An 18,910-nucleotide genomic window follows, 5' to 3' on the forward strand; every position below is an offset into this window, starting at 1 on the left:
ACAAAAAGAATTTCAAAAAGTAACAACAATAAATCTTAAACTGTTTCCAATATTCATACTGTGGGCAATAGTGTTGGTATTGCTATTCTGAGGCTGCGATCGTAACGTTAAGAGCCAGGACTTTTGGTGTGGAGGAAAAGTGATACCGACAGATGTTAGATCAATGAGGTACTATAAAAATCCTGTAGTCCTGAATTTGAAAGGGAAATATCAGTATGAACTCAGAATATATTTTCTTAATTGTATTTCCTATCTCTGTCCACCAAAAGGGCTTAAAAATAATGACAAGACCAGTAGCAATAAGCAGTCTCAGCATCCAGATTGTATCTATAAGTACTGTTTTCCTCTGAAAGAAACCGGGAGTCCCCAGAGATACTAATTCAGGTCTGAGGTAGGAAACAGACAATATAAGCCTGGAGCATCCTTCATACCAGATGGCAAGGAAGCAATGAGACTACTAAGGTCATTCAAAAGGACCCAGGAACCAACCTGAAGAGGTACCCATTGACCAAAGACAGGACAATCTTTAGCCTCAATAAGGATAACAAGTACAATAAATTTAACAAATCAAATATATTTAAATACATGAGTTCATATGGTGTCTATGGAGGATACTAAGAAACCAACTGCTTATTCTGAAAGGAGAAAAAATCAAACCATTATATTCCTTACCTATATAAACCATACCTCAAGGCAACCAGAGAGTTTGATACAGAGAATTTCTCCTTACAGAAGTTTTCCAGCAAGTAAATCCCAAAGGAATGATAGATTTAGACTATCACAATTTTAGAAATCCCTAATCAATAGACAGATTTAGACAATGATCCTCAATTAATCATCAGTGTCATCACCAATACCATGAAAAGAGGGAAACTGACGTTACGTGCCCCCTGATGGAAGTGCACACCACCATCTATGAAGTGTCCTGTCAAAAAGAATCAAAAATCAAAAAAGCTGAACCCGATCAAGTATTTAGATCTAACTACAAATGTATAGAAAGTTCAGGGGAAAAGGAGTACATTACACAGCAGCACAGCAATGCCATCGGCCAAGTCCAGACTGGGAAATTCTACAAGGCAAATAACCCAATTTCTTCGGCAACGACAAAAATAATAAAGATTGGGAGGGAGGGAGGGCGGGAAGAGAGGGGAAAGTGGAAGAGGAATCTATAGATTAAAGAGACTAAAACATGCAAAGGAAAATAGAGGAAATGTGAACAATGAGTAGGTATTGGATGATGTTTAGAAGATCTTATTGATTTTTGTTTTAGTGCGATGGTGGTGGTAGAATGCTTCTTTTGAAAAGGAAGTATCTTTTAGAGATAAATATGGAAATATTGTAGACATAATGATTCGACTATCCGGGAGGAGGTTGGAGAGAGAGAGATTTAGAAGAAACAAGAGTTGCCACATGCTGACAATTGTTAAAGCTGAGCTGCAAGGCCATCGAGGTCCTCATACATTCTCTCTACTTTTATACGTGCTTGAAGTTTTCCACAATAAAAAGATAAAGAAAACAGCAACAAGCAAAAGTTAATTACATCAACTGGGGGAGAAAAGGACTAAGAATGCGATCAGGCAATTTGTAAAAGAAGAAATAGAAATAATCAATATGAAAATGAAAAAGAATCCTACATTAGAAGAAAACCAAAAAAATATAAATTCTTTTAAAAATGAGGTTGCATTTTTCACTTAGCACATCGTCCAAACATTTAAAAATGAACAATACCCCCTGGTGGTAAGGAAATGTGAAAATGAGAATGGCAAACATTAGCCTAAATTGACTCAGGTTTTCTGGAAACCATGTAACAAAAATCCCCAAGAGGACATGATTATGCGCCAAGGCCAGCAAGGCCAGGTCAGATCTCAGTCATCCCACTTAACTGACAGCAGAATGAAAAGCAAGTTTCTTAATTGCCGTGTCTCAGTTCCGAGTCCGTAAAATGACCGTAACAGTGGCAACCCCTCAAAGGGCTGCTGTGAGCCGAAGTCAGAGAATATTCCTAGGGAACTCAGGCCAGTGCCTGCCATAGAGGGCTGGCTCCCATTATTATGTTGGCCCAGCAACCTCATGTCTGAGTATTTATAGTCCTAAGGAGATCTTAATTAAGTGCACAAAGATGTATATACACGTTTGTTTACCATGTCCTAATTTATAAAAAGCCCTAAGCTGAAATGTCTAGTTAAATAAATTTTTGTAATGTTTACCTTGTAATACTATGTGGCCATTATGTTGACACATATGTATTGATGTAAGGACATTTATAATCTTTTTTCAAGAAGGAAAATCAAGCTAGAGAAGAATGAATATAGTTAAATCCTAGGAAGGAGACATATGTACTTTTTTAATCAGGACATGTGTACCTAGATGTTAATGGTAGTTGACTCTGGATTTAGGGGTTATTCAAATTTCTTTTTCTTTTTCTTTTTTTTTTTTTAAAGATTTTATTTTTTCCTTTTTCTCCCCAAAGCCCCCCAGTACATAGTTGTATATTCTTCGTTGTGGGTCCTTCTAGTTGTGGCATGTGGGACGCTGCCTCAGCGTGGTTTGATGAGCAGTGCCATGTCCGCGCCCAGGATTCGAACCAACGAAACACTGGGCCGCTTGCAGCGGAGCGCGCGAACTTAACCACTCGGCCACGGGGCCAGCCCCTATTTTTCTTTTTGATTATCTGTATTTTTCTAATTTTTCAAGATCAATCTTATTGTTTGCATCATTTTTAAATAATGTAATATGTTACATAGCATGATGATTAATTCTACATTTCAACCTGACTGGGCTAAGGGATGCCCGGAGAGCTGGTCAAACATTATTTCTGTGTGTGTCCCTGAGAGTGCTTCCAAAATAGATTAGCATTTGAATCAGAGTTCCTGGTTCTCAGGCCTTCAGACTCCAGGACTGACATCAAGGGCTTTCCAAGTTCTCCCCAGCCTGCAGGGGGCAGAGCATCGAACTGCTCAGCCTCCAGGACCACGTGAGCCAATTCCTATAAGAAATCCCCTCTTATATATATCCATATATATCCTATTGCTTCTGTTTCTCTGGAGAACCCTAATACACATATGTTCCAAACTTCTTATAAATCTTGCCAGAGGATTTTAAAATGTATGTGAAAGTGGGGAGGGCTAAACAGCATAGAAATGCAAAACTAATACGTCAATCTTCACAGCAGATAGAAAAATATGTTTGGAAACACATAACTTAATAATGAACACTCAAGAACAGAGTCATTCTCATCGGCAATTTTCACCAGTGAGTGTTTGCACGTTACACAGGTACACCGTACAGGTTAATTTATTTCAGAGAAGAAGCAGAAGTGACAGAGTGAGAAAAATGAAGCAGGAGGGAGAAAGGCCGATAAAGGGTGTGTTAACAAGCAGTAACTGCTGCTGGGAGCTGGGGCTCACTCCCCCTGGGGATGCTCTGAGAAACTGCAGAACAAGCCTCAGAATTGTCCCACCAAAGCACAGGGATGCTGGCACAATTACTCACCAACTCCCATCCCACCTTGGCTGTGGGCCGCCCGGGTAGTGGCAGCCCTCCCACACCTCCGGTTGTACCTGCAAGTAGACGGTGCAGCCTTCCACAGCGCCAGAGACAACCCTGAGGCCACAAGCAGAGACCTCAGGGGGCATGCGTGATGTGGGCGCCTGGCACGGGAAGGGAAACCAAACCTAGTGAATAGGAAAACACAGCTTTGTGGGTAGAATTCTGAGAGGAGGATGAAGCCCCACCACTCCTCAGTCACTGTCCCTTCTCACACAGCCACTGGATCATCCACCCTACACATCCTCAGCTGTTCAAAGCTATGAGATACACAAAGGGATTTACCCCCCAGCCAGCCAGGGCTGTGCTGGCCCCAAATACCCCATAAGGCCCTTCATAAGCTGTGCTCCGGCCTCACTGAACAGCCCCATGATCCCCTCAAGCCTCCCCACGCGCAGGTCCCCTTTGTTCCAGGCAAGGCTTTCCCTCCCTCACTTCCCCTGTTTCTTCCTCCTAGGACATCAGGGCCTAGCCCAGGTGTCAGGACCACCCAGAGGTCAAAAGAAGCCTGGACGGAGGGCTGGGGAGGAGAGACCTGAGGTGGGGGGAGAGATGGATGAAACAAGACGGGCTGTGTGTTGAGTTGATAATGGTTAAAGCTGGGTGTTGGCAACGTGGTCCTGGCACGCTATTCCCTCTGCTTGTGAGGCGTGGAGATGCACCGCTGGGTCTCCCTCCAGGAAAAAAAAACTGCTGTTCAACTACAAGGAATGAAGTTGGCTGACAGGGCTCGTCTCAGCTTTCAGGTCAGGTCTCCCTCTTCATGGGCCGCCCTACTCAATGGCCGAGCAGGGTGGGGGCACCAGGGCCTGGCCGTTTCTGCCCACTGGGGACTCCCTGGTGGGCCATTCCTGCCCTGGAGCTCTCATTGGGTTGGTGGACTTCAGCTCTGCCTGGTGGTCTGGGGCTCTTCCTGCCTGTTCCTGCTTCCTCCTTCCTCTCCTCCCACCGTAGTCAGACCTGCATCGCACTCTGAGGCCTTTCCCCATCCAAGCCTGCTTCCTCCACCTGCACCTTTCACAGGTGAGGCTCCTCAACAAACCTCTCACACTCCTAACTCCCTCTTGGCAACTGCACCCACAGGATGTAAACCGACACGATTGGGGTGCAGGGTGCTTCACCCCCACCCCTGCCCCCACAGAAGCTCCAAAAATAATGAAGAAATACCAGAGTTATAAACATTGTGTTATATTTAAATGTCCACATATAATAAATGAATGCTTTTCACATTACAAAAAATACAGTGGCTATATATATAACCTAATTTTGGAAATAATATCAAAAATTAAATTTGTGGTCCTGGGGCCGGCCCCACAGCCTAGTGGTTAAGTTCAGCGCTCTCTACTTCGGCAGCCCTGGTTCAGTTCCCAGGTGCGGATATACACCACTCGTTTGTGACCATGTTGTGGGAGTGACCCACATACAAAATAGATGAAGACTGGCAACAGGTGTTAGCTCAGGGCTAATCCTCCTCAAGCAAAAAGATAAAATAAAATAAAATTTGTGGTCCTTTAGGGATATGAGGCCCCAGCCAAGTGGCCCTCCCTCCCACTGCCGTGCTAGACATCACAACTCTGGGAAGCTCTCCAAGATCACCCCAGGCTGCATTGGATGGTCCCGTCTACGCTCCCATAACACCCCAATCTCTGTTACTAGATTACTGTCCCGTACTTTCTGCCCCACCCATCTCTGCCTGCACCTCGACTCGGCAGTGAGAAGCTGGGGGACCTGGCACAGAGCAGGCACTTAGTAAATGACTTTGGATCAATCACTGAATGACCGACTGAGGCACTTGTCACCAAAAGAACCCCACATAGGATTCATCTTCACAGTGCTCCCACAGGTTTACAAACGCTCCGGAATAGAGACCAAGTAGTAAACATTGAGGTGGTGGAAGGAAATTGCTCAGAGGTCCTGTTATAAGCCTTTCTCAAGCTGTGGGAGGACCCATGGGCACCCAGCCAGGCACCGCTGATGCTCTGGGGCAGGACCCCTCACAGGCGGGGAGGGAGAAATTATACCCGTCTTCCGCTGTGCTTCTCTCCAAGGAAGAAGACCTCTCGGTTACTGGCGAAGACAAGAAGCCCAGCAGCCTCTTCTGTTGGGTGGGACCTAGCTGGCCCCAGCCAGGCGACATGGCTGGTCCTCTACCCACCAGGTTCTGGGGCAGGATCACCAGCCAGGGACCCTGGGTCGGCTGGGGCTCCAAGAGCTGGCGCCAAACTTCTCTGGGAGCTTTGAACGAGACAAGGGCTTCGGTTTCTCTCTCTGGTCCAGGTCCTGGGGGAGATCTTCCAAAGAAGAGACCTCCAAGTCACTCTCATCGTCAGACAGCTGCGGGAGGTAAATGGGAGAAGAAAATGCGTTCTGCTAAGGGAGGATGGCGACGCAGGATGGACATGGGGCAAAATGCAGACCAGGAAGAAAGCAGCAGGGGGACACCACCCTCCTGCTTTCTCAGGTTTCCCTCTCTTTGAGAACCTGCGTCAGGGACCAGGGGTTAGAGTGACTTCAAGCACTCTTGAAATTCCTCTAGCCAGACCAAGGGAAGCTCCTCGGAAAGCCCTGTGTAGATCAGGTTGCTTTTGTCACTTAAATTTTGTCTAGACTTTTTAACTGCCCAAATTTTCAGAGCTAGAAGCTCAGAGGTTTGACTTTTCTGAATTCCTGAGCTGAATGCACCAGGGGCTAAAGCGCCCACCTGACCTCCTCTCAGACTGCTTCTCTTGGGTCAGGCCAGGTTGGTAATCCAACCAAAGGAGTGCGAGGGGAGCTCCAGATGCCAGGACCCTGCAGCTGGAAGGGGCCTGGGCTGCGGCCAATGGGAGAGCCCAGAGTCAGCAAAGGACGCAGGCTACCAGGATCACAGTCACCCGTCTGGAGTTCTCAGTGCCCATGCCGGGACGAGGCCCAGGCCACCTGGGCTTTGACATAAGCATCCTGTGCATTTTCTCCTGGAATGTAAGGCCACCCAGTCAGAAACCTCCGGGGGCCCAGGGCAGCAGCAGGCTCTGCACAGCGCTTCCCCTGCTTTGCTGGTGCTCTTTCACAACACAGGGAAAGGAATGAATATTTGTTCTAATCATTTGGACTCATGACTCACAAATGTACATGAGCTGTGCAATCAACCAAACACATTATGTAGTAAAGGAGAGAGCGAGTATGCTACCGAGAACCAAGAACTGCTTGCCCACTACTTCTGGGTTTTAGCAATAGCATTGGTCATCCCAGGATGCACCTTTTGGAATGACAAAGGTGAGAATGGAACATGAAGTAACAAGAACTCTAAATGTTTCTGCCTAAGAAAGTAACAGGAATGTGGGAGTTGGTCCCTGACAGGGAGCAGTGAGGGTGTCTGGTCATGATAAGAGTCAGGGAGGCGGAGCATGTGAGCTCTAAATCTGACGGCAGCTAGAGCCTGAGAGAGCAAGATCATCAAGACATTCAGTGATGAGGACAAAGGTGTGCCGTTGTTCCCACTGTATGTTGTCACCTACTCTGATGTGCTATATGATGACACTCCAATGCCCCATCCTTGGGGAGAAATCTGCTCTGCAGACAGCCTTGTGTTGGGGTCCTCGGAGGAGTGAAGGAATGGGGAGGGGTCTGCTGTGGGATCAGCCAGAGCCCGAAGAGGCAGCTATGGCAGGAAGGCAGACCCAGAGCCGTATCCAGGCTCTACCAGAGGCAGGAAATGGAGTGTGAGTGGCCAGGAGAAACAACCTACCATGTAGTTGCCTGAATAATGGACCAAAAGGCCTTTTCATATTAACATGCACACAAGCAACAAGCATTTGAAAGAGGCCATCTCTCCACCTGCACAGGAGCAGAGGAGACAGTGAGGTCACCTGCAACGTCCCTCTAGAGCCAAGACTGACACTTGCAGGACCCTCCCCCAATCCCCACCCTAGGTCCCCCAAACTCAGAGCTGGCTCTGCACGGACTTTCAGGGCAACTTCCAAGCATCCTACACCCTACCTGGGGCTCCCTCCCTGGTGTGGCAGCCCTCTGTGGCCCAGCATCGGGCATTAGGAATAGCTTGACGCCTCCAACAGGCTTCTTCGCCGGAGCCTCCAGCTGCTTCTCGAGGTTCTTGACCATCGACTGCACCAGTGTCTCTGGAAGGCAACCAGAGGCTGTGTCAGCGAGAAAAGCCCAGAGAATGAATGCCTCACCCTTGTGGCTCATGGCAAGGCTCTGGTGTGGACAGAGGGAGTGTGGCAAAGGTCAGAAGGCAGAGGGAAGGACAATCACGAGGAGAGGGGCAAAGAGAGAGAGAAGGCCCAGGCCCGCGTGTGCCGGTGACGCGAGGCTCTGAGGATCCTGAAATGTAACAGTGCAGACTTGAGGGCTGGGACAGGGCCTACATCTTAGGCAGCTGTTCTTCCTTCTTAATAGGAGGCTAAGGCAGAACCTCTGCTCCGTTGGTACATGAACTGCAAAACTAATATGCAGACACATCCTCCTTCAATGTCTTCACAGACACAAGAAGAAATATCATAAATATAAATTAGCACAGGAGGGCTGTGGCCAGTCTTTCTGCAAACTCTGCACAGGAAGGGAGCAAAGCAGTGACCTACATCGTCTAAGGACTCCTGGTGACATGGCAAAGGCAAGGTGGATGTGCGGACCTCAGGAATGATCAAGAAGCAAGGAGCTAACTGAGGCCTTCTGGGTTCAAACGTCAGAGGGCCTGAGCGACATCTGGAGCTAAACAGCCCTTGGCTCATTGGTTCATTCAAGAAATGTTTGCTAAGGGCCTACTACGTACCAAGCACTGTGTTCCTCACCCCCATGAATCATCTTGTCCAGACACATCATTCTACAACAAAGGAAGCGAAACCCCTCCTACAGGCACAAGCAGGTAGCAAGTGACAGAGCCCGAACTGCATCCGAGGACTCCTGACTCCCGGTTCCAAGATTTTTCCACCCTATCACCCTGCCAGGCAGGTTGTCAACACTTCTCCAAAGATCTGGTTCTGGTAGACTCTGATGGACTAGGAGGCTTGGGCTATGCTGTGGACAAGATGAAGGACAGCAGAATCCATCAAGACTTTGCAGATTGCACACACCTGGGCTCACACCCCATTGCTTCCACTTTCCAACTTCAAAAAGACAGAACCATAAGTTCCATATTTTTAAACTAAGCCTTGGCTAGAAAATGCAACTGAAACCAGAAGCCACAGGCCTCATTAATACTTTTAAAGAAAACCTTCGTCACCTGAGGTAGCCAGCCCACCAGAGCCCTTGCCGGGGGGCTGGGCGTTCCCCTCCGACGTCTCGGTGTCAGACCAGTCCCAGTCATCCTCTGGCCGGGACCCCATCCTCGAAGGAACTCTCGGGGGCTGGAGAGACACACGCTGCACAGGATCAGTGTCCTCTTCAGAACTGAACGGGGGCGTACTGCCATGGAGAAGAAACGAGGGACACATGGGCCAGAAGGAAAACTGAAACACATTTCACCACTTGCAAGTGTGTTTGGTCTGCCCAGAGCCAGCCCTGCTCCCTCCCTGGACAGCCAGGAGTCATCCTGGAGCATAGCAGCCACGCCAGCTCCTCCCTTAGAAGATGAAGACCCAGCTATTCCAGTGTGCCAGCTGCTGCCCGGGAAGAGATGGGGAAGGGGCAGGGAGGTTTGTCCTGGCTGGGACCAAAGGGCCCCAGTCTCTTCCTATGAGCTCAGTTTGAACCCCACCTGAGGCCCCTCCTGTTCATTTCTCTCTGTGCCCCTCACATGTCTGCAGAAGCCTCTGGAGAGCCCAGAACAGGGATGCGTGAGGCCGGGAGCCACATCACCAACCCAGGGAGGGTGCAGAGTCCAGGGCTCACCTCAGCCCAGGCCCCGGGGAAGCAGGGGTGCCAGAGGATCCATGGGCTCTGGGGCGCGGAGCTGGGGTGGGCACCTGGACGAGGCCAGGGCCATGGCTGCCACGGCTCTGAGGAGTTGTCATGGGTGGCTCTGCCAGCTTGGACAGCAATGTCACATGCAGGGTCCTGCCCTTTGGCTGGACCTCTTTGGTGAACAAAAGGTTCTGCTGGCTCTTGGCTAGAAACACAGATAAGAATGATTTTCAGAGTATACCCACCTGGGCCCTCAAGCCTCAGAGGATGCCGAGAGAGGCTCCGACACACTAGAAATGGACAAGTCACTCCGCTGCAGTATAACCACAGCAGATTTAATAATTTCCCCCACCCCAGATGTCCCGCTGCTCGCCAGACTTGGGGCTGGGACCCATGGTTTCATCAGAGACCAGGAGAGCAACTGATGTTCCAGGGTTATGTCATCATTCTAGGAGACCCACAGGAGGCTGCACGTCTGCAGTGGGACCCAGCATTGTCTGCAGCTCACCCCCGACATAATCCTAGAGGCCGACCTCGCTAAGGCCGTCTACCCTCTCTACCCACTCAAGCTGCAGTCGCTGGTGTGCGGGCAGCCTTGCAGGAAGGCCCTCCTGCCGCCAGAGGTCACCGCAGGACCACATGGGCTATCAAGACCCACACAACCTCCTCCCAGAACGGCCCGTTGCAGGCAACTAGACACGCCCTCTCTCTTCCAAATTGCATCAAGACCCACAGAGAAGAAGAGGGAGTCCAGAATCAGCAACTGTTTTATGGAAAGATAAGAGGAGAGAAAGTGCACAGCGGGAGTCTTACACGTGTGGATCGAGTCACAGCGTAAGATGTGTTTCTTACTCTAGCTCAAGGTCAAAAAACATTTGAAATACACTGCTCTCAGAGAACGCCGTTACTCAGAAGTGGACCTTCCAGGAGAGCGTCAACGGAAGAGAAAGGGGAGGCCGACAAACTTGCCGAGGGAGAATAACCACAATAGCTACAGTTGCCGTGTACAAACGCAGAGCTAATAAGCACTTCACAACCTCCATTTAGCTGCAGACACCCTCGGAGAGCATCGTTTTCCCTACTCGACAGAGGCTTCGAGAGATTAAGGGACTCGGTGAAAACCCACCATTCCATGGGAGCAAGTGGTAGATGCAAACCCAGGGCACCCCAAATCTACGGCTCTTGCCACCGCCCCTCTACACCCCACGGCTTTGCCCCAGAACAAAGGAGGCCGCGTCTGAGCAGAGACAGGAGGTGAGCATGCACAAGGCACTCACAGGGGACCTGGAAAGAGAAGCGTGTAGCACAGAGCTGGAAAGAGAGGTCACAGTGCTCACCTCACATGTCAGTGACATGCCCTGGAGAAGACAGGACCCCAAGACCAGGAAGGGGAGAGGAGACAAGAGGGCTTCCTGACTACAGGAGCAAGGGCTAGAGGGGAGGGTGGCACCTGGAGGAGCAAGATACCTTCCTCTCCTTGGAAGCCAGGACTCAGGGGTGCTTCCCTTCATCTTCCCTGACTGCCTGTCCCCTCTCCTGGGAGCTCCCACTGCCCTGGGCCTGTCTCCATCACACAACTGTCCCGGCCAGCTCCCCAGCTGAGGTGGCGGCCCTGGCTCAGGTGAGCCTCGGTGAGTCCTGAACTAGATGAGCGAGCGAAGGAAGGAGTGCACACCTGAGCAAGAGAGCAAAGGCCTGGAGCTTAAGCTGAAGTGTGCAAGGCGGGTTAGCCAACAGGACAGATACCCTTCTGTCTGCGATGTCTGTGCACGACAAAGAACCGCCCTTTCCTTACAGCTTCTAAGATCAGACGTTTAAACTAAATAGGACAGTTTCCCAGACCAACACGATTTCCACCATTTCCTCACACCAACGGTCCTCTTATCTATTTAACATTTTTATACTAAACGACGCTACTTTCAACCACAAAATACCTGCTTCATATTTGTCCAAGTAATAATTTCATGCTCTCACAAGACTATGTTAGTAACAGTTTTTCTAATTCACATGGAGAAAAGGAAAGATTAAATTTTAAAATTATTGGTCCATAGACCAACTAAAATTATCTCTCATTTCCCTAGAGATATGTGGACCACAATCTGGAAAATTCCTCTGCGCAAAGAGCTCAGGTTGGGTCTGCCTGGACAGAGGAAGTGATGTTCCTCTGGCTGAGTATGTCCGTGACTGAGAAGACGAGTGAAAGCAGCCGGGGCATCCCCCTGCCTGAGCAGCCCAGACTCATTGAAGCACTGCCCCCCCCGCCCCAAGGCCTCCAGGTACAGCAGCCCAGTGGATCTTGGAATCCTCCAGAAATGGGGGGCTCTTGAACCTAGGAACACAAGTTCCCTTTCTCCCTAAATTCCTTGAGGACAGAGGCTGGAGGCCCTCGCCCACATACTTTAATCCTCCACGAGAACCACAGGCCTTCCCTTGTCACGGCCCCGGGGGCAGAGGAGCAGCAGTGACTCGGCCCAGGGAACACGTCTGAGCTCTGAGGATTTGTCCATGCAGAACTGGCCCAGCCCCCACGCCCACCCACTGCCCCAGAGCAAGTTTTCATCTGATGAATATTTGCCGCCATCTGCAGCCCCAGCGCTCCCAGGCCCAGGGCCTGTCTCCTAGCACCGACATGCCTGGTTTAGAGAGAAATACCAGAAACCCTGCTGGAGCAAAGTTCAACTTGTGGTAAAGCAGAGCAGAACCAAGCTGCCGAGCGAGGCTGCACGTCAGAGCAGGGACATCCAGGGCTGGCCACGAGCTCTAGCACTGGCTCTCCTCTGCTTCCCTGAGGCATCCCAGGCCCGGGCCACCCCACCTCACCCCAGACTTCTGGACTCAGTCCCCTGTGAGGACCCTATCATCTCGTCCTTCAGAGCCATGTCCCGGTGCGGGCAGGGATTACACCCTGCTCACATGCAAATAAGCCTTGGCAAGAACCAAACCCTCCCAGGTCACAGCCCCCAAGCAAGCCTCTCACCAGCTTACCTGGAGCCTGGCCGTCCTGCTGGGACCCTGCAGCCCTGTTCCTCTGTTTCTCCTTCACTCTGCTGGTGGCTTCCTTGACGAGTTTTTCCCTCAGACTCAAAAATTCAGAAAACCTCCCCGCCTTCTGCTCCCGCTGGGCTCTCAGGAGGGACTCCAGGTGTCTGAGAGTCTGCGCAGGGATTCCCTTGGCACCCTAGAAGAGATAGAAGTTCCCCTCTGGAGACAGGGGCTCCCCTTCTCCTCCTTCTCCTAAGCCTCTCAACCTGCTGCTGCTGGCCTGGAAGTCACTGTCATCAGCACCGGAGTGTTCTGGAGGAGGATGAGATGAGCATCACAGCAGGGTGAGCAGTAGCTTCCCGTCCTGCTGAAAGTGGGCTGGTTTAGGGTCCGGGAGCCCCGTCAAAATGCACATAGCGGGATGACGCAAAGGGCTGCTTACAATTCCATCAACACCACGGCACAGGGGGTCTAGACGGGACATCACAGTACAGGGGGCTTGGACAGGACTTAGACAGAACACCACAGCACAGGGGACTTAGACAGGACATGCTTTTCCTCCACCCAATTGAATCCTGGGATGGGGGAGCATGACGTGCTCCTTTTCGTAACCCAGGCACTATTGTTATGCACTGTGGCTAACAATGCTTGAAAAAATCAACTACAAAAAACAAAAGCCAGGTACCCTTCAAAGACCTATTAGAAGCTGCTTGGGCTCTGACATCCACCCAGAGCCCATGGGAGGGTCTTAGGAGGCATCCGAATCCCAGATGAGGATTCATTCAGGTTAGAAAGAAATGTTTTAATCGGGTCTGAACATAGGCCCAAAGTTAGATTAAGCAGGAGTTGAAAACCGCCAAAGATGAGTGAGTATCCTTACGAAATTAAACCTAGGTGTCCTTTTTTTTTTCTAATCTTACTCTACACAACAGTATTTTCAATGACATGATCATTCGGCTACTTTAGTAACAAGGTATGTTTTCATTTAATAACAGATTTCATTAATGCCCTTCACGATAATATGCATGCTCTGGTTAAACACAGGCATGAAGGAACAATGGCATTCGAATACTAATTTGTACCAGACCCAGCTTTCAGAGCCTGTCCCACCCGCAGCCGCCTGCTGGATGGGCGTGGCCACGTGTGCCATGGACGATGGACTCTCCATCCAAGGGACCCATCCAGAGGTCAGATTGAACCAATTAAATTCCCTCTGCAAGAAAATTTAACTAGAGACACAGAAGAAAGCAACCAGTGAGTGGAGAGCACGGAGAGCTCAGGACGCAGGGTAGCGTGTCAGCCAGGTAGGGCTGATCTCAAGAGGCTGTTGGAGGAGACAGAGAAGAGACCACACTGCACTGGGAGATGAGGGCGAAGCTGTGGGGCTTTATATTCCCGGACACCAAAGGCACCCCAATAGGAAGAAATAAGATGAATAAGCTTATAAAGTAAAGAATAATTGATCATTTGTCAGTTTAAGAACAGCCCCTGCCTACATGGTGGGTATTGGCCCTTACAACAGTAGCCCTGGGCTTACCCTCTTTATCCCCATGCTTTCCAGTTTCTCCTCCAGGGTGTCCTCCAGGACTGGCCTGAACTGCTTCAGCAAGGTGGGGTTTCGCCTCAGAGCTGCCAGCACCTTCTGCTGTCCATCTCGGGAGGCCTCCAGTTCTGCAGCACAGTCACCTAGGTCAGCCTGGGCACCTGCAGCATCCACTCCTAAAGCCCCACTGCACCTGCCTGGCCCTCACTCGGCCAGTGATCCTGGTCTCCAGCCCGTGAGCCCAGGGCCACTGACCCTACCCAAGTGTCTGTCCCAGGGTCAGAAGCTGGGATGTCTCTGCTCCTGGGTACCACTGCCTCAGACCCCCCACCCACCTTCAGGATTCTCATCGCCTGCCAGTCTGGACCTGCAAGATCTGGGCTCATCCTGTCCCAGAATAATGGGGCATTTGGGCTTTCGACTTCACTTGAGTCCTGACTGCAGCTTGTTCCCTGGACTCCATTCTGACCCCAGATTCCAGGCCCTGCCTGCTGCCAACTCCAGCCTAGCCCTGGCCCCACCTGATGCCCTCATCCCATTGCTGCGCCAATTCTGTTCCCGTCCAGGGGATACAATGGTGGACACAATAGACAGGTCCCTGCTCCCTTTGAGTCTACTGTCTAGATCAGGGCTTCTCCCTCCAGTTGCCATAAACATCAGAATCACCTGGGTTCAAAAGGCACCTTCCCTGGCCCCACACTCCAGAAAGTCTGATTGCACAGATCTGGGGAAGGGCCCTGGAACCTGCATTTTAACTTGCCTGGATGATTCTGACAGAGGTGAGCCACAGACCCCACCTTAAGAAATACCAACCCAGAGGGCAGCAAAGTGAGCAATTACAATAAAATGTGGTAACTGCTGCAAAGGGGCCACCCACGGTGAGACACACAGGCCCCCCAGAAGCACCCTTCAGGACCACTGGGGGGCCACTGTGGTCAGGGCTGGACCAGCCCTGTGATGCACTCAACAGACATTTACTGACAAGTAAGATGAGTGTGAACAGGCCAGAGCTGGGTGCTGGGGACACAGAAGAAAGCCATCTCTCTTCTCTCAAGGAGCTCAGTGTCCAGGGTGGCAATCTCAAGCCTGGCTGCAGACCTGAATCACCCAGGGCCCAGCCCAACAATATCAGAATCTCTGAGGGTGGGCCCCAAGCCTTAAGAGTGATTTTTAAAGCTCCTCAGATCTTCAAACAAATAGCCAAGCCTGAGAACCGATTGTTCTAGAGCAGTGGTTCTCACAGCGTGAGCCACAGCATGGGCTTAAATAAATTTAGTTTCATCCATCCAATGGAATATTGCAAAGCCCTGAAAAAATAACGAAGCAGCTCTACATAAAGGGATATAAAATGACTTCCCAAATAAGCTGCTAAGGAAATAAATAACTGCAGAACATGTAAAGTGTGCTCCCACTTGGGAAAAAGGAAAGGAATGCATACACATGTGCGCTTGGATTTGCACCAAGTATCTCCAGAAAGATACACGAGAAACACTAACAGTGGACTGTCTGGGTGGAAACTGGACAGCCCGGCAGGAGGGACCCCCACTTCTCACAGCACATCCTTTCACAGTCTTTCTTTTCTTTTGTTTTTTCCCCTTTTTTGACCATCAGCATAGATTACTGTCTCAAAAGTACAGAAAAATATTATATTAAAAAACAAAATAAAATACTCATGATGAACTCTTTGGTGACACAGATAAAACCCTTTCCCGGGTGCATCTGCTGCTGACTTTGAACTGTCCCATCCCAGCCCGGCTGGTGCGGGCAGGCCCGGGTCAGCAGGCTGGCTGTGCGCACTCGCTCGTCTTCCCTGGAAGCTCCTTCTCCCCTACCAACCCAGGAGCTCCCCGTGGTTAGGGAGCATTGCTATTTTCTTCGCTTCTCCTTTGCATGCCCTCGAGACCTCTGGTTGAGAGCTCTGCAAATCGGAGGCGGTCACCGAATGGAGTGAATTACAACAGCCGGGACCCGGTGCTCTGAAGAGAGAGCCGAGGCGGACGCCTGCACACCAGTTAGGCCTGCATAATGTGTCTGCAGCACAAGCACCACACAGAACAAAACAGCAAAGGCCGTTTGAAGCCAATGCAGTGACTCCTCATCCACTGCTCCAGACAGTACCAGGGGAGAGGCGGTGGGGCAGGCACAAGGGACAGGCTGTGCATCAGATGCCCCCCCAAATCCTGGCTCCACCACCTGCTGGCTCTGTGACTCTGAGCAAGTCACTGACCCTCTCTGAGCCTGGGTTTCCCCATCAGTGAACCAGCAGATTGCATGTTAGTACCCGCATGTCACATGCTGGCACACACAAGGTGCTTAAGAAATATTTATTTCACGTCCCTAGTTCCCTGCACCCCGTTCAGTGGGCCAGATACACTTAAGTAGAGCCAAACTAAACAATGAGAGGGCAGTGAACCTGTTTTCTGCAGTGGACACCAGGGAAGAAAATGAGGTCCCACCTTCCTCGGAAGAGTCCTCTTCTGTGTCCACAGCCTTCGGGCCCTCGCAGATCCCTGAGGAGAGGAGGAACAGTTAGTGGCTCCAATACCTGGACCCCATCCCTGACTCTGAGAAAAGCATGGGACACCATGTGAGTGGTGGCCAGAAAGAGCAAGCCCTTCAGCTGTTTCTTTCCCAGAGAGAGGCAGGATGGAGCAGTGGTCACAACCAAGGACACTGGAGGCAGAAAGATCAGAGTTCACGTTCCAGCTCTGCCCCTCACTAGCTGTGCGTGACATGGCAAGTCCTTGAACCCCTCTAAGTCTCAGTCTCCTCATCTAGAAAATTAGGATAATAATACCCAGCCCACATGAAATCGTGGGGACAAGGTAAGGAGAGAAGGAACCTGAAGTGCCTGGCGCAGCGCACGGCACTCAGTGGTTATTAATGGCTCCCATCCCAGCCATGGCACTGAGAAAGCTCAGGCCCACAGGAACAGGACATCTCCGAACTAGTTGCAAGGCTGGGAAAGAAATGTCTGGTCTTGAGGCAGGGGATGGGCAGAGATGGGTGGGTTTGCAGGAAAAAGCAGAAGTGTAGCTAAAGGGCCAGGCCAGGGGAGGTGGTAGAGTGGGAAGGCCAGCTTCCTCCAGGGGCTGGTCAAGGGTCAGGAGCAGTCCCCTGTAAGGTACCATCTCCCTCTAGACACCAACACCTGCACTCCATTACACACTCACACATGCGCACACACCAGCACACCAGAGTACCCAAGAGGAGGGGCATGTACACCCCAAACAGGCCACATTCACATAGATTTGGGGTCAACTTGCTACATGCTGGGAGCAAAGCAAAGGTCAGTGGCCTGAACCACAGGCATGTGACTTAGAAAGAGCTTGTTCAGGAACCCCACTGCACCCATCACTGCCTCCAAGATCCCCACCCTCCCCACGTCTCCACCACCCCACAGAGAAGAGCAAGCCAGGCAAGGACGCCTGCCCGCTGCATAGAATGCCTTCAGCACAAACACCAGGCTGGAGCCCTGTCTGTCCCAGAAGCAATCGTCTTCTCTCTTCTCAACTCCCCTCGCCCAGCCAGAGAACCTGACACCACATGTCCACGGGCAGCTATCACCCATCCTCATCCTATAAATTGACTGGTGGGCGACAGAAGAGAGAGGAGGCCAAACAACAGCCAAGACTGTTCCAAACCACCCCGTGGAGACTTACCCTCCGCTTTCCTGAGAGACATGGTCTGGATCTGCAAAGATGTGGAAGAGAACAGGTTACGGCCAGCAAGGAACTCTGCTCTGAGCAGCGGGTCTGCCTAGCACCGTGAAGAAGGGATGGCCACTAAGTCCCGGCTACCTACTGGGAACTGGAAGGAGCTCAGAGTACACTGCCCCAACCCCCAGTTCATCTCCTGCCACCCAGAAGTGAGAGAAGATGGCACCAAGGTTGAATGGCAACAACCAGGATGGCACCCTGCTCCATTTTCCCATGGCGGGGAGGCAAGAATGCCCCCTCTTCAGAGACTATGGTTTGAAGGGCAGGAGCCCCCGGCAAACAGAGGGGGACAGGCACACAGTCAGTACTATTGGTACAGTTAGAGGAAGACAGCCAGGGCAAGGCAGACATCTGAGCTGAGCGCCCCCTGGGACAAAGGAGGCATGATGCTGATGGTCACTGAACTGTCTGCTCAACTCCCCTTTTCCAGGAAGGGAAAGCCTTTTCCAGGCTCAACTCCCCTTTTCCAGGAAAGCCTCTTCTTCCTCCTTCCACACAGTTGCAGACGGGGCAGCCACTTAGGACAACGTGACCCCAGACCTCAGCCATGGCTGACTGTCCAGCTTTGGGCAGAGAATTCCAGACTGGTAACATGTGAAGTCAAGAACTATGGGCAGGGGCCAGCCCCGTGGCTGAGCGGTTAAGTTCGCACGCTCCGCTTCGGCGGTCCGGGGTTTTGCCAGTTCGGATCCTGGGCGCGGACATGGCACCACTCATCAGGCCACACTGAGGCGGCGTCCCACACAGCAAAGTCAGAAGGACCCACAACTAAAATATACAACTATGTACTTGGGGGGGGGAGGGGGCTTTGGGGAGGAGAAGGGAAAAAAAAAGATTGGCAACAGTTGTTAGCTCAGGTGCCAATCTTTAAAAAAATAAATGAATAAAATTAAAATTAAAAATATATGGCTTGCTTTGAATGTGGTCATTAAAAAAAAGAGCTATAGGCAGTCAACTGGTTTTGGTTCTCTTTGTTTATTTATTTGTTTGCTTGTTTGTTTCGCCATGTGGGACAGATATGGAGTGGAAGCTGATCTTCAGAGTAAAAGAAAAACTTGAAGCAGATACAGGGAAAGGAACAGAGACACAGAGCAGAGGAAAATCCTGACCACATTCATGCCTCCGGTTCCAGTTTACTCCAGGACTCAGCTGCTCCCCTGCCTTGAGCTCTGTGAGATACCCTGTCTACCTTAAAACAAATTCCTTCTTCTGCTTAAGCTTGACTCGTTTTTATTACCTGCTGATGAATGACTCATCCAATGTCCATTTCCAACTGTTT

At 50.7% G+C, this 18,910-nt stretch overlaps 1 protein-coding gene across 4 annotated transcripts in view; it reads right to left on the reverse strand.

Moving 5' to 3' along the window:
• Positions 1–4,718: 4,718 nt before the first annotated feature.
• The window catches only part of DZIP1L (DAZ interacting zinc finger protein 1 like), a 42,461-nt gene continuing 28,269 nt past the window's right edge, over positions 4,719–18,910 (reverse strand). For all 4 annotated transcript variants that reach the window (XM_008519540.2, XM_070577551.1, XM_070577552.1 and 1 more), the window contains 8 exons: positions 17,575–17,605; positions 16,369–16,422; positions 13,907–14,040; positions 12,373–12,565; positions 9,376–9,592; positions 8,768–8,949; positions 7,525–7,664; positions 4,719–5,880 (listed from right to left, as the gene is read on the reverse strand). In XM_008519540.2, the coding sequence (XP_008517762.1) occupies positions 5,719–5,880; positions 7,525–7,664; positions 8,768–8,949; positions 9,376–9,592; positions 12,373–12,565; positions 13,907–14,040; positions 16,369–16,422; positions 17,575–17,605 (1,113 nt within the window). In that variant the 3' untranslated portion in view covers positions 4,719–5,718. The remainder of the gene's footprint in view (positions 5,881–7,524; positions 7,665–8,767; positions 8,950–9,375; positions 9,593–12,372; positions 12,566–13,906; positions 14,041–16,368; positions 16,423–17,574; positions 17,606–18,910) is intronic.

This window comes from Equus przewalskii, chromosome 15 (assembly GCF_037783145.1).
Source record: "Equus przewalskii isolate Varuska chromosome 15, EquPr2, whole genome shotgun sequence".
Lineage (NCBI taxonomy): Eukaryota > Metazoa > Chordata > Mammalia > Perissodactyla > Equidae > Equus > Equus przewalskii.